Genomic DNA, 15,208 nt, shown 5'->3' on the forward strand with positions numbered 1-15,208 from the left:
CCAAATGACGCGGCCGCATGGATGACGCGACCGCGTGACATGCGCGATCTGCATAATCTGCAGAATCGCTGGGGGCGATTTCGGGCCCTATTTTGACCCAGTTTTCAGCCCAGAAAAGCAAACTAGACCCAGAGAACATGCAAAAACCAACAACAACATTCATTCCGCGTAGTTTTAGTTTTTAGATCTAGTTTTCCTCTCCTCTGGGTTTTCTCTCTACACATTCATAGTTTTTAGGATTTGTTATGTTCATTGTTTTTGCATTGGGATATTGAGAAGAGTTATTGCCTCATCAAGACTTCGACATTCTAGTTCGTTTTTTTTACTTGTCTCTTACTCTTCCATGTTCCTTAATTTACTTAATTTTACTATTGGATTATTTTAGCATTTATTAATATAAGAATTATTTTTATTTTTAATTAATCTTTTGATCATTATTTATCATGTCTTTCTTTAATTCCCTTTCTTGTGTTATGAATTTTACATTTACAATGAGCGAGTAGTTCCCTAACTTGATGGGGAGTTGATTGAAAGGAACCCTTAAGTTAGGATGCTCAAGAGAGAGATTGTAATTGGGTTTATTGTTGGATTGCTCTCTATTCACTAACACTAATCCTCCCAAGAGTGGATTGGAACTTGTGGATAGAACAGCATTCCAACTCGTTTGACTTACCCTTACTTAGTAAGGGACAACTAAACACAATAACCCTCAATTGTCAATTAATCTTGAGAGTACTCCAACACGAATAGGGCTTCCAGCTAATCAACTCCCAGTCAAGGCTTTTATTTAAATTTATATAAATTCTCTAATTTAAATTTTCTGCCATTCAACTCAAACCTTTTTAAAAACATCTGATTAATAAAATAGCACACTTTTCTGCAACTCGTTGGGAGACGACCTGGGACTCATACTCCTAGTATTTTGATTTTAATTTCTGTGACACCCTTCTAAATTGATGAGCGGATTTCTGGTTGGTTGAGAACTATACTTGCAACACATATTTTATAATCATTCTTAACTCGCCAATTTCCGCTCGCATCAGTCCCCTTATCAGTTGGTCTATGGCAAAGCCTGTCACTTGCCAGTTAAGCTAGAGCATAAAGCTTACTGGGCAATCCAATATCTGAATCTTGATTCAGAAGCTGCAGGAATCAAGCGAATGCTTCAGTTGAATGAGCTTGATGAATTCAGATATTCAGCTTATGAGAATGCCAAGCTCTATAAGGAGAGAACCAAGTTACTGCATGACAAGAAGATTGCCATCAGAGTCTTTGAGCCAGGACAGAGAGTGCTTCTGTATAATTCAAGGCTCAAACTCTTTCCCGGGAAGCTGAAATTCCGGTGGTCAGGACCATTTGTGGTTACTAGAGCTTCACCATATGGTTATGTGGAAATACAAGAAGAGAATTCTGACAGAAAATTTACAGTGAATGGCCAGAGGTTAAAGCACTATCTTGGAGACGAGATCGATCGCCAGAGGTCCGCTCATCTGCTAAATTAGCAGAACAGACCGTCAAGCTAGTGACGTTAAAGAAGCGCTTGTCGGGAGGCAACCTGATAATTTCGTATCCTTAGTTATTTTTCGTAGTAGTAGTTTTCTTACTTGTTTGATTTTTATTGAGTTTTTACTGTTTTTCTGATCATGCAGCTATGTTATAACAGGAACCAAACACTTCAGGCGACAAAAAAAAAAGAAAACAAGCACACGATGCGCAAGCGTCACTAATGCGTACGTGTAATATGTGTGTGCGTGAAAAATAAAATTGGACAGAGAGTTGAGCAGGAATGAGGCTGGAGCTGTGTTGGGCGCATAAGCCGCATCACGCGTACGCGTACCTCACGCGTGCGCGTCGTTTGCCCAAATGGCCACCCACGCGTGCGCGTCCTTGACGCATACGTGTTACCCTGAAAATCGGCGTCAATGAGTGTTTGGGCAGAGAGTTGTGATGGCTTGGTGCTGGAAGTGTGCTAGAGGCACAAAGTTGATCACGCGTACACGCCCCTGACGCGTGCGCGTCCCTTCCCCAAATGGCTATGCACGCGTGCGCGTGCATGACGCGCACGCGTCATATGAAAATTTTGATTCCTAGACCGCACGAGCAGAGAGTTGTGCGTACGCATAGCCGCCTTCGCGCGATTTACACAAACCAGGTCCACGCATACGCGTGCCTGACGTGTACGCGTCGCTTGAAATTAGCGCAATCCACGCATACGTGTGCCTTACGCGTACGCGTCGCATGCGACGCCCAAATTAAAAACCCCTCAACACCTGATTTCAAATCATCCACCCCCAATCCTAATTCTCTCTTGTTCTTTTATCCTTTTATTCTTCTTTCATCATAATAATTGTTTTTCTTTGTTTTCAGTTCTACTTTGCTTGAGGACAAGCAAACCTTTAAGTTTGGTGTTGTCGCTTCGCTGATGGTTTTTAAAGCACCAAAGGAAGATGAATGTTCTTCATGGAGAAATGAGATGGCCACTAGCATAACTGAGGTGGTTGAGTTCCTTTCATTCTATTTCTCTTCCGTTCTTATTTTGTTGTTTTCTGTTGCTTTGATTGCCTGCATGATCTTTAGTACTTTTAGTTCTTATAATTAGTTTCATTCTGTTATTTGTCTCATATACCGCTCACTGAACTTGAATCTAAAAAGAAAAAGAAAAAAGAAGTGATGTATTGCATGAGAAATTGAGTTTATATCAAAGAGTAGTCTTATTCACTTACATGTGGTGGTATTTTCTGTAATTCTGAATGTATGACATGAACAGTGCATATTTAAATTTGAATCAAAGAATGTTGATGTACAAGGAACAGAGATTTAGAAATTTATTATGATTTCTCTGAAATAAACAAAATTTTAATCCTTGAAGCAAAAGAAACAGCATTGAAAAAAAAAAGAGAAAGAGAGAAGCAAGGTCCAAGGCTCTGAGCATCAATGACTAGGGAGGTCAGACATGATTAAAAGCTTAAAGAGTTGTTTCCTTAGTTATATGCTTGTGGTGTTCTTGTGTCAAGTAATCCTTGAGACAAAACATTTAGAGTCGAGATCAATTGCAATTAGAAGAGTATGCCAAATGCTTTGAGCACCACTGTCTGAGAGTAGCTGAAAGAAAAATCAAAACTCCAAAAAGAGTTTCCCAGTTAAGTGCTTGTGGTGTTTCTGTGTCAAGTAAAGCTTGAGACAAAACATTTAAAGTCATGGCTAGGCTCAAGGTGCAAAGCACCAAAGAAAAGAAAAATTGCTGTGATTGAGTTACAAAAGATCAGAGAATTCATAATATTATCCGGATTCTAATTCCAAATGACATTGACATTCTTCTTATTCAAAGGAAAGTGAGATGCCAAAACTATTCAGGATTGTAGTTGTAAACCCCACTATAAGAAGAGACATGAGCTTAATCGAACTCTCATTCTCATGCAAATTCACATTCTAAGCTTATATTAATTTGGTTGCTTGAGGACAAGCAACAATTCAAGTTTGGTGTTGTGATGCGTGAGCATCTTTCTTACCTTTTCCTAGTGAATTTGCATTTAATTTGTTAAGTTTTATCAAGAATTAATTATCTTTTAGCCACTATGGATGCTACTTTGAGTCTTGTGCATTTTTGTTTATTTTAAGTAGCATTCGGATGGATTTGATGGAGTTTCTGCAGAGAAAGAGAAGAAACCAAGGAGCTGACCAGCGAGGAGCGACGCGTGCGCGTGCCTGACACGTGCGCGTGCCTGACGCGTGCGCGTGATTTGGAGCTTTCCATGGCGACGCATGCACGTACCTGACGCGTACGCGTGAAAAGCGAATTGGCTCAGTGACGCATGCGCGTACCTGACGCGTATGCGTGACGCTCGAAAAAGACCATCGACGCGTACGCGTGATTGACGCGTATGCATGACATGCGCGACATGCAGAATTCATAGAAAACACTGGGTGCAATTTCAGGCCAAGTTTCGACCTAGTTTTCGGCCCAGAAACTCAGACTAGAGCCAGGGGTTAGTAGAGACTCAAGGGGGATTCACACAAGAATGATTATGCCCACTCCAAGTCAGGCGTGGACCCTACGAAGCAAGTGGTCCCCATCCATCAATTGAAGACATGCTGATTGCTTTAATTAATTTTGATTTAAACTTTATTTTTAACTCAAAAATAGGAAAAGATATTATTTTAGTTTTAGAAGATAGATTTTAAATTAATCAGGATTAGATATAAAAGGGGATTCCAACAGGGGGATTCCAACACAACATTATTCCATTCCAATTCACAATTCACAGTTTACCACAATCCTTATTTTCTCTCTAAACCATGAGCAACTAAACCTCCACTATTAAGGTTAGGAGCTCTATCTATTGTATGGATTGATAATATTATTTTTATTTTAATTCATGTCTTGATTTATATTTAATAATTAGTTTCGTTCTTTATTTTATGAATTTGGGTGGAACGGAAGTATGACCCTCTTTCTAATTGAGTTCTTGTATAACTTGGAAAAGCTCTTTACTTGAACAACAGATTGAAAACAATTTCTTCTCAATTCTAATTATCTGGACTTAACAGCATATGTGACATATAATCATCTTATATTTGGGTAATTAGGATTTTTGCGGCATAATAAACTAGAATTAAGCTTCACCTTCTAATTGGAATTAATTGACCAAGGAATTGGTGGTTGATGAATTTTAGAGGAGACTAGAAAGGTCTAAGAAATTAGGGTCTAGTCACATATAGTTTGGCATGAATTAAATCTTGCATGATTAAAATAGTTAATAAGAAAAGTCAATCCAGAAAATAGATATCTCTGAAGCCTTAACTGTTTCTCCATACATATTTCACAACCTACTTATTGCTTACTTTATTAAATTTATGAATTATTGTTTAATGCTTTTGAATACCAAAACACTCTTTTTTGTTTGTCTAACTAAGTAAATTAATCAACCATTGTTGCTTAGTCCTTCAATCCTCGTGGGATCGACCCTCACTCACCTGAGGTATCACTACAAAAAATTCTGGTAAAAACGGCGGTTTTTTTTGTATTTACGGCGGTTTGAACCGCCATTATTACCAATAATGGCGGTTTCACAAAGCGACCTAATTCTGGGCGCCATTCTGGTTATTACGGCGATTTTTGAATAGGTTAAAACGGCAGTTCAAACCGCCGTTATTTCCAATGTTAAAATGGCGGTTCTTGGATAGGTTAAAACCGCGGTTTGAACCGCCATTATTACCCTGACAGAGTGACGTTTTGGTTAGTTAAAATGGCAGTTCAAACCGCCGTTATTTCCAAGGTTTAAATGGCGGTTTTTGGATAGGTTAAAATGGTGGTTTGAACTGCTATTATTTTCCTGACAGAGTGGCATTTTGGTTTGTTAAAACGGCATTTTTGAACCACCATTTTTACCCTGACAGTAGCATTTTGGTTGTTTAAAATGGCATTTTTGAATCGCCGTTTTACCTTAACATTGACATTTTTATCATTGTTTTTAACAATTTTTACCGTCATTTTTATCCCATTAAATAAATAATTTTGTGATTAAAATTTCACAATAGCAAAAAATCATAATCCATAAATGAAATATTATATAAGTCATAAACAAAATATTAATATAATATATAATTTTTTATTATTGAAAATCAAAAGTAATAACTCCTATACAAAACCTTGTCTTACTAAACTTACCAAAATACAAGCATTGTAATAAACACTAATTAGTCAAATCTACCATCCAATTCCCTAAACTATGTTAATATCTAATAATGTATTTAAACCATCTAATAAGTGCTGTTTTTACGACGTAAAATATGAATATACAAGACAAGTAGCTTAGCTAAATGATGATGAATAAGATTTGGAGGCCAAAAGTTTCCTCCTTCTGTGACAGCAAACTCCGTAGAACTTCGCGTCTTCGGATGGAATTTTAGATCTGAGAGATTGGGACTTCCTTTCTCTTTTATACTTCTTTTTTTGTAGTGGCAACAAGTCTGGCGAGGACCACTGACGCTGTTCCCTGCAACAAACCAGAGGGAATTAAATTCAGATGTGCTTACTCCTCCAACTCTTGCATAGTATGCATTGTTGAAGCATCTCCAGAAACAGCAAAGAGCTTAATTAAAACACTACTTGGTGTCATTTTCAACCTACTGGATGAGTTACATCGAGTTATCAACAGTCAATAATATTCTCTCCATTTCCATTTTTTATATGTTTTTTATGTTACTTGGACCAATGTCAATTGATCAATGATGTACCAAAAAGCAACAGTGACTGCTAAAATGAATAAAATGGAATAGAAGATGGAAGAAACTTGCCTAATTGCGTGGTATATCGTGTTATAAGACACAGACTTGAGTTCTTGAGGATGAAGGCTGAAATCCAGAACCTGCATGCAGTAGAAAAATGTCCCTTAACCAATTCCAGATTTGTCATATCAGTATATAAAACAAGCTGTTGTACTATTTGTAACCCTTAGTTAATCTTAAGTTCAATTGCTGCTAAAGGTGAAATAGAACTAAAGAAATAACAAAAACAGACTCAATTTAGAGATTAACCGTTAATGGGTTATTAAATTTAAGAAACCATTATTCCAACTTTGTGACATTGCTTCCCATGCCATACAATAATCTAATTCAAGCGTGAAAAATAAGGCATTCTTAACTGAATTTGTTTTTACTTGTAGCAATGAATTTTAAATTGTTCGAATCTAAGGTGTTATTAATAATTCAATCATTTCAAAAAGCTTGTGAAATTCTTGAGTAAAGTTACTATCATTATGAGTAGTTGGCATCTCTTTCATCTAGTTAAGAAGATGTAATATTGTATGACTAAGCATATGATATTCAAAACAAAGAGAGAGAAAGAGAGAGAGAGAGAGAGAGAAATGAGAATGAGAATTACTTGGCTCAACTGAATTTCATCAGGCACCAAACGTTGACTCTGTTGGATGAGCTTCAAAATAACAACAATCCTACTGTATCAGCATTAGCAACCCAAGTTAGTTTCATTTCATTTCTACAATTTGGGCTTATTTTACTTCCACCTACTTTGCAATTTGGTTCCAATTTTAATAAAACTGGCCCAAAATCATAAGGGTATTACATTTCCGAGTCATGCAAAAGTAGGGGGTTTTTTAACCCCAAAAAATACAAAAGTAAGTTTTTGTTTATTTTATTTTTATATAAAATCTACCTCTATTATATATATAAATAAAAATTAAGAGAAATTTGATACAAAATTTTTTTTCAAACATAGCCTTCATTATATGTATACACTCTTTGTAATAATAATAATGGTGTGCCTTGCTCTGCTTGTAAATTATGTATGTTTATTTCCATTTATAATAAATTATGAATGCTTGTTTTTATATGGTACAATCCTATTGGAATTTGTAAACAAGAGGATTGAATTTGATTGCATTAATTCAATGAAATGAAAAGAATTGAATCCTATTGGTCACTGTGTTATTTCAAGAAAGAACTGAAATGTGGGGAGGAAAATTGTCTTGAAACAATGTGATTAAATTGGTCTCAATACAGTGTTCCACTACATGTTCATACAAGCCGAAAAGAGAAACAAATAGCATTTAATTCTATGCAATGTCAGTATAAAACTCATTTGCACCATTAAATTAGGAACTGCCATGTAGATAAAAGTGACTCTTAATTGGATGTTAGTATAAAACTCTTCTACGTTAAGTAATTGTGCAAAACAACAATGTTAACATCTTTTGGAGATTCTTTAATTCAATCAGCAAAGTACTTGTTTTAAAATGCAATTGATAGCTAAAACAAGAAAAAGATCATTACTTCATTTCAAAGAGTAAAAAAGATGATGCATATCAGAATTTAGATTCTAACTAGTCATTAAATTTTAACCGAGAACAAAGAAAATGGTAAATTTAAGGTGAAGTGCTTCCAAAATTAGCATCTATATGTACTAAAATCTAATTACTGCTCCAAAAGAAATGTGTACCTCTGAAATTGCATGCTTGATTTCTTCTTGGCCTGCAATGTTTCAGCAAGCTCAATCTCCAAAGCAAGAACCCTTTCTAATGCATTGCTAGTGATAGATATTTCCTTGAACACAGGGAATATATTTCCCCATTCTTGATTAGCCTGAGCAACGGATAAAATTCATAAGAATCTGAACAAAGAAAAAGACATGTTTCACGGCAATCAATGCAAATGATTTATTTACTTCATGAAGGAGTTGAATTCTCTTTTTTCATCTTTTCCAATTACAATAAGGAGACATAATTTAGATCACATTTACACCAGACACAACAATAAAAGTCACAACTCGAATATAAGGAAAATGCAAATGCTATCCATGTTACCTTTCGCATGATACTAGAAAATAAATTTACTATATTTAGAAGTATAGATGAATGAAAAAATAGTAGTTACAAATAATAGTGCCTAAAATATTACCTCCTTATTCAAGTTGTCCATGCTAGATTTTAAACTTTTAATTAAATCCGTGTGCTTTTCTTATTTTTGTTGTGAGTAGTCTTCACTTCCAAGAGTTTCGCATCCATTTGCAAGAGGATCCTATCAAATGATAATACAAAGAAATTGTTGAGGCTCACTACCATACCAAAGATAGATGAAGGAAGCAATACATTGCAAAAATAAAAGAAAAAACGTACAAGCCTTTTACCACAGCCATTAAAGATTCTTAACAGAGAAAATTTTTATCTATTTTATTATATATCACCAATAAAAAACAACATTCTCAATTTATGATAACAAGGTTTTGGTTTTGAAGCACAAAATTCCCATGCATTGGTATTTATTTGGTATATATAATTTTTATAATAGTTATAATATTTTGTTGATGCTTATGTGATAAAACTATTCCATACTTTTGATTATTAATAACTGGTAAAGGGTAAATATCTCCAAATGTATTTGTCAAGTTGTTTAGAATTTTGACTTACATTGACAATGGCAAACCAGCAGCAGCTAGATTAGCATCAACCTTTATGCAATCAGCACTAGATGCAACAGCCACCTTAATGCCTTTGCTTTTACACTGTTATATGTCAGTGTGTCCTTTCTTAGTTGATTGAAGACTTAGCAATGCAATCAAAACATGGTGATCGTAACTTGTATTACATACCTGAGAAATAAGTTCACTGGCACCAGGAAATCCAATTCCGAAATCTGGTTTGGCATACTGAGATAAGTACAAGACTTTAGGCAATAACAACATTAACATGTAGAGTAAAAGAAATAAAAAGCTGCATCAAGTGAGATATAAATGGTTTACATTATCCAAATATATTTCAAAGAATCTCTTTTTTGCAGAGGTAAGTGTACAGGAAGTCCCTGGTACGGGTTGAGAGATGGATCGGGAACCTACGGGTCGAGGCAGATGCCTGATCGCTTGACTGGAGCAATGGGGGGAGGTACCTGCAAAGACACTTCGACGCTTAAGTCAGAATGGATCTGAGAGGTATAATGTGTGTGGAATGAATGAATACCTGGACGGACCTAGGTCCTCTTATTTATAGGTGATAGCGAATATCTTATCTTATCTTATTTGGCTAAGATAAGGGAGATGTTTGAATTCAAAAGTTTGTTAGGAGCTCTAGTGGGCCGGTTTCGGGCCTTTTAGAGGGGTGAATCGGATTGGACCCGAGTAACCGGGTTTGGGGTTATTGTGGGATCCATGGGTCGGATCCGTAACAGTTGCCCCCGCAGCGGGAGAGCGAGCAAGGTCGGTCTGTCGCTGGGAGAATGGATCGTTCGCAATTTTTGCTTTCCCGGGTCATCGTTTGATGTCTTTGAGGGTAGGTTGGTGTGTCCAACCGGTTTTTGTGTTTTAGGCCGTAGCGTTGCCTGGCCGTTCTGGTCTTGATGCGACTCTTATGTGCCCCTGCGCCCGTTGCACTTTTCGAGGCGTTCTTTTATTGATTTCTTTTTCCAAGGGCATTTATTGCGAGGAGGTGTTTTTTGGTGGTTTCTCCTTATTGCCCTCACGCTTGCTCTTGCTTTCCAAGGGTACTTGCGTCATTTTATCTCTTCTTTTAAAACCGTTTTGGTTTTCTCTCTTCACTTCCCTCATTTGTTTCATTTCTCTTTTACTTTCTTCTCTGAAAAGATCTTTTCTCTTCCTTTCGCATTTTGTTGCTTGATCGAGCTTCTGCCGTGGCATTTTCTTTTCGGGCTTATTCTCTGCATCATCAGGTTGGCATCCTTCTATGTCTTCTTGTTTCTTATGTGATTTATGCTTTGTCTTCCTTTGCATTTTTTGTTTTGTCTCTGCTTAGTGTAGTTTAGAGTTGCTTCTGGTGTATGATGGTATTACATGGTGGTAGACAGTTCTGTTGGGGTAGTGGGTTTTTATGAGGGGATGAGCGCCACTGTGTAGTTGGTAGTGTGTAGTGATGTCTGTTTGGTTTCCTTCGCCGTTTTCTGCCGTGCGGTTTGGCTGATGGTGGTGCTCATCGCTGTTTTAGGTATGGCTCGTCGAAGGACTGAGGGTATGAGGGCTCCGGTGGCCCCAGCGGGGGGTGTCCCTTCCCTTTACTCTTGGGTTACTAGTGACGTGTGGGGAACGCCGTCGCGGATGACGGAGGCAGACCTCCAGCGGCTCCGTGATCAGGGAGCTATTTGTGGGGGTGGCGACGCCGAGCGTCACTATGAACTTTCTCTTCCTGGGGTTGATGAAAGGGTTTGTTATACCAATCTCGATTCGCCGACCGTTCCGAATTGGATGTGGGTGTACGAGGCGATGTTCACCCGTCTTGGTGTTAGGCTCCCTTTTTGTTCAGCAACTATTGAGTCGGTGCTCCGTGGCGCCTTCCCAGCTGCATCCGAACAGCTGGGCGGCGATACGGTCTTTTGAGCTTGTCTGTGAGTTTCTGGAGCTTCCTGCTTCGGTGAATGTTTTTCTTTTCCTCTTTTTGTGTGCCCTTCCGACTAAGGAGGGGAAACACAAGAAGGGGTATATGTCTTTTCGGGCTCAGCCCCATCGTCGGGTCTTCGGTCTGTATGAAGATTCTTTTCATGGGTTTAAGAGCGGGTATTTTAAGGTTTGTCCTGCGAGTGGGCATCATCCGTTCTGGTTGACGCTAGAGGGTGCGCGGCGGTTCCCCACTTATTGGAATTTTGGGGCGGGACCGTCCATTCTTACTCGGGTGACCCAGGATTTTTTGACTGCGGAAGATCGGGATGTCGCTCTTGTTTTGTGGCAGTTTTTTGGTGAGTGCCCTCTTAATCCTCGGGACGTGATGGGTGACCCGGTTGCTTGTCGGTCTTATGTTGGTGTGTGAGCCTCTTCTCCCCCCCTTTTTTTTTTGATTTCTGAGTTGGGTGCTTAGCTTTTTCTTTCTTTTGATCTTTTTTGCAGTTGAGATGGCTGGAGGTTTGACGACTCTTGCGAGGTTGAAGGCTCAGTTGTCCCAGGGGACTTCTTCTGGTGGTACTCCCTCTACTCCGGTCTCGCGACCTAGTGATGACGCGAGAACTGTCTCTGAGGGTCTCACATTGACTGGAGGTGGGACCGAAGGGTCAGATCGGGGTGTGGCGATTGATGATGATGTGGTCGAGGTGTCGCCGGGGGGTGCTTCCCATAAGCGAAAGCGGTTAGAAGAGGATGATAGTGAGAACTTGGTGGAAGAGGATGGTGCAGTTCCGTCGGTGATGGATCATCGTTTCGACGCTCCGGCTTTCATTGATGAGTTCCTTATGCCAGGCACGGAGGATTTTTTCCGTGAATGTGATGTTACTTTTCAGGCTAAGTCTCTCTATCATTCCTTCCTTCGCTCTGCTGTGATTGTCCGGAAGGCCGAGCCCGTAATGACTCAGGTGGGTCTTTTGGACAAAAAACTCCGTCAGTCTCAGGCCGAGATTACGAGGTTGAAGGGTTTGCTCATGGATGCTGAGTCGGCGAGGGAGCGGGCAGTGAAGTCATCTGAAGAGTCTGGTGCTGAGATCCTTCGCCTTTCCAAGGTTGAGACTTCTCTTTTGTCTCAACTTGGGGAAGAGCGAAGGAAAGCTTCAGATGCTGAATCTCGAGTGGCCGTGCTTTTGGCCGATGTTGATTCGCTAAAGGAGGAGGTGGCCGGCTTGAAAGCGGAGGCCGTGGTTTTAAAAGAGGAAAAAGCTGTGTTGCTTGCCGATGTGAAGGAAGTTGTTGCTGCTACCGAGGAGACGATGAGGGCTCAAGCTTTAGTGTTGGCGCCCGGTGCGGATGTGTCTGTGATGGGAGCTTTCAAGACTATTCGTGATGGCGAGATTGTCGACCTTGAGTAGTTGTAATTATGAACTTTGTTTTGGATTCTGTTTTTATGGATTTTGGCCGTGTGGCCATGTAATCGTGACTTGAAGTTCGTTTTATGTTTTTATGGATTTTGGCCGTGTGGCCGTGTGATCGGGACTTGAAGTTCATTTTATGTTGCTTGGGCCGTTTGGGCCTTTTTGTATATTCCGTTTTAAGCCGTTCTTTCTTTATCCCGTCTGTTTGGGTTAGCGGACCATCGTGAGGTCAAATTTTTGTGGATATCCGTATCTAGGGCCCGGGGGGTGATCGGTCCCCCAGTTTTGGCCGTGTGTTTATTCCGTGTTTAGGAAAATAGCTTTCATGGAATTTCATTGATGGTTGGGCCTCGTTAAAACCCTCTGTTTATGGCGGGAAAGAGTATCCGGGATTAATACTTAAAAGAAAAAAAGACGAAAATTTGCTGTACAGAAGACTAAGGTAAATAAAATAAAGCAGGAAACAAATAGGGAAAGTACAAAGTTAAGGGATGACCTAGGGGGGTCAGCCTAAGTGTGGTATCGTCGTAAGTTGGCGGCGTTCCATGTTCTCGGGACTTCGTCGCCGTTTAGCCGTTCGAGCTTGTATGCTCCCTTTCCGATTACCGCTTTGATTCTGTATGGTCCTTCCCAGTTGGGGGTGAGTTTTCTTTCACCCGGGGTTGGAGCTCCGATGTCGTTTCGGCGTAGGACGAGGTCTTCGGGTACGAATTCTCTTCGGACGACGCCGTGATTGTACCTTAGACTGATTCTTTGTTTTAGGGCTAGTTCCCTGATGTGGGCTATGCTTCTTACCTCGTTAGTGAGGTCTCGCTCTGCCTCTTCGTCGTGACCCCCGACCGTTCTCCTTGGGCTAGGGTCTCCTATCTCTACTAAGATGACGGCTTCCACGCCGTATGTTAGTCGAAAAGGGGTTTCCCCAGTGGCCATTTGGGGGGTTGTTCGATACGACCATAAGCCTGAGCCGAGTTCGTCGGCCCACAGCCCCTTGGCTTCGTCGAGTTGCTTCTTTAGTCCTTTGACAATTATTTTATTTGCGGATTCCACTTGTCCATTTGTTTGGTGGTGCTCTACCGAGCTGAAACGGTGGGATACATGCAAACCTTTTAGGAATTCTCTGAATTTCCTATCGGTGAATTGGGTTTCGTTATCCAAGATGACAATCTCGGGGATCCCGAACCGGGTTAAGATCTGTCGCCAAAGGAATTTTCAGCATTGGGTCACCATGATGGAGGCTAGGGGTTCGGCCTCGATCCATTTAGTGTAATAGTCTATGGCGACGATGAGATGCCGGAGTTGTCCGGGTGCCGTAGGGAAAGGCCCGACGAGGTCGATCCCCCAAGTGCCGAACGGATGCTCTGCCGATATGATGTTGAGCTGGTGCGGGGCGGCCTGGTGGATATTGGCGTGCCTTTCACATTTATCGCAGTTTTTTACCAACTGCATGGAGTCCCGGATAACCGTGGGCCAGAAGTAACCTGCCCTGATGATTTTTTGGGCTAGGGTTTTACCTCCGATGTGGTGGCCGCAACAACCTTCATGGATTTCGCGGAGTATGTACTCCGTGTCCCCGGGTTCGACGCATTTGAGCAGGGGTTGCGAGAATCCGCGCTTGTATAGGTGTTCTGCGACAACTGTGTAGTTGGCGGCTTCCCTTTTTATCCGTTTTCCCTCTTTGGGGTCTTCTGGTAGTGTTCCGTCGAGGAGGTACTGCAGGATAGGGTAGGTCCATGATCCTTGGCTGGAGAGTGTCAGATGAGCGTTAGTCGTTGTCGATATGGACGGCGACTTGATGACTTCCTGAATTAGTGATTTGTTGCCGTGTCCTGGTTTGGTACTGGCTAGTTTGGAAAGTAGGTCTGCCCTGGCATTTCGTTCCCTAGGGACGTGTTGTATGGTAACGTGCACGAATCCTTCTTTCAGTTCGTTTACCTTGGCGAGGTATTATTGGAGTAGGGGATCTCACGTCTGGGAGTCTCCGTTAATTTGGGAACTGACTACCTGTGAGTCAGTACTCACTTCCAGGACCTTTGCTCCGACTTCCTTGGCTAGGGCTAGGCCTACCAGGAGGGCTTCATATTCTGCCTGGTTGTTTAAAACTGGGAACTCGTATCGTACTGATTGTTCGATCGTGACCCCGTTTTGACTTTCGAGTATGACTCCGGCGCCTCCAAAGGTGACGTTTGATGAGCCGTCGACATGTAGTTTCCATGATTCAGGGAGTGGAATCTCCCGAGGTCATCTTAGCGATGAAATCGACCATGGCTTGTGCTTTGATTGCATTTCGGGGTTCGAACTTGATCTAGAATTGGGACACTTCGATAGACCACGCTCGCATTCTTCCCGCTAGGTCGGGTTTTTGTAGTACCTGTTTAACCGCTTGGTCCGTTTTGATCGTCACTGGGTGAGCCTGGAAGTATTGTCGCAGGCGCCGGGAGGCTGTGAGGAGTGCGAAAGCTAACTTTTCTAGGCGCGAGTAGCGAGTTTCCGTATTTTGCAAGACTTTACTTATAAAGTATATGGGTTTTTGTTCTTTCTTCTTGTTTTCACGGATAAGTGCCGCTGCGAGTGCTTCTTCCGATATGGAGAGGTATAAGTAGAAGGTCTCCCCCGTTTGGGGTTTGGCGAGAACTGGCGGTTCTGCTAGGACTTTCTTGAAATGTTGGAATGCTTCCTCGCATTCCGTTTCCCATTTGAAGGGGGCTCTTTTTTTCATCAGCCTGAAGAAGGGGATTGCTTTTTGAGCGGATGCTCCGAAAAAGCGGGATAGCGCCGTCAGTCAGCCGGTGAGCTTTTGGATGTCGTTAAGGTTTCTTGGGTTTGTCATCTCAAGGACGACGCGACATTTCTCCGGGTTTGCTTCAACTCCGCGTTGTGTGATCATAAAGCCGAGGAACTTCCCTGCCTCCATCCCGAAGGCGCATTTTGCCGGATTGAGTCGCATTTAGTGCTTTCATAG

At 41.0% G+C, this 15,208-nt stretch overlaps 1 protein-coding gene across 1 annotated transcript; it reads right to left on the bottom strand.

Moving 5' to 3' along the window:
- Positions 1-12,759: 12,759 nt before the first annotated feature.
- On the bottom strand, positions 12,760-14,965 carry LOC148568416 (uncharacterized). Its single transcript, XM_088484691.1, has 4 exons — positions 14,618-14,965; positions 14,251-14,334; positions 13,687-13,959; positions 12,760-13,440 (listed from the first exon to the last, which is right to left on the bottom strand). Exons 1-4 carry the CDS (start codon positions 14,963-14,965, stop codon positions 12,760-12,762), a joined length of 1,386 nt encoding a protein of 461 aa, XP_088340817.1.
- Positions 14,966-15,208: the final 243 nt, after the last annotated feature.

Source organism: Arachis ipaensis, chromosome B4 (assembly GCF_059453495.1).
Source record: "Arachis ipaensis isolate K30076 ecotype BB chromosome B4, ASM5945349v1, whole genome shotgun sequence".
Taxonomy (NCBI): Eukaryota; Viridiplantae; Streptophyta; class Magnoliopsida; order Fabales; family Fabaceae; genus Arachis; species Arachis ipaensis.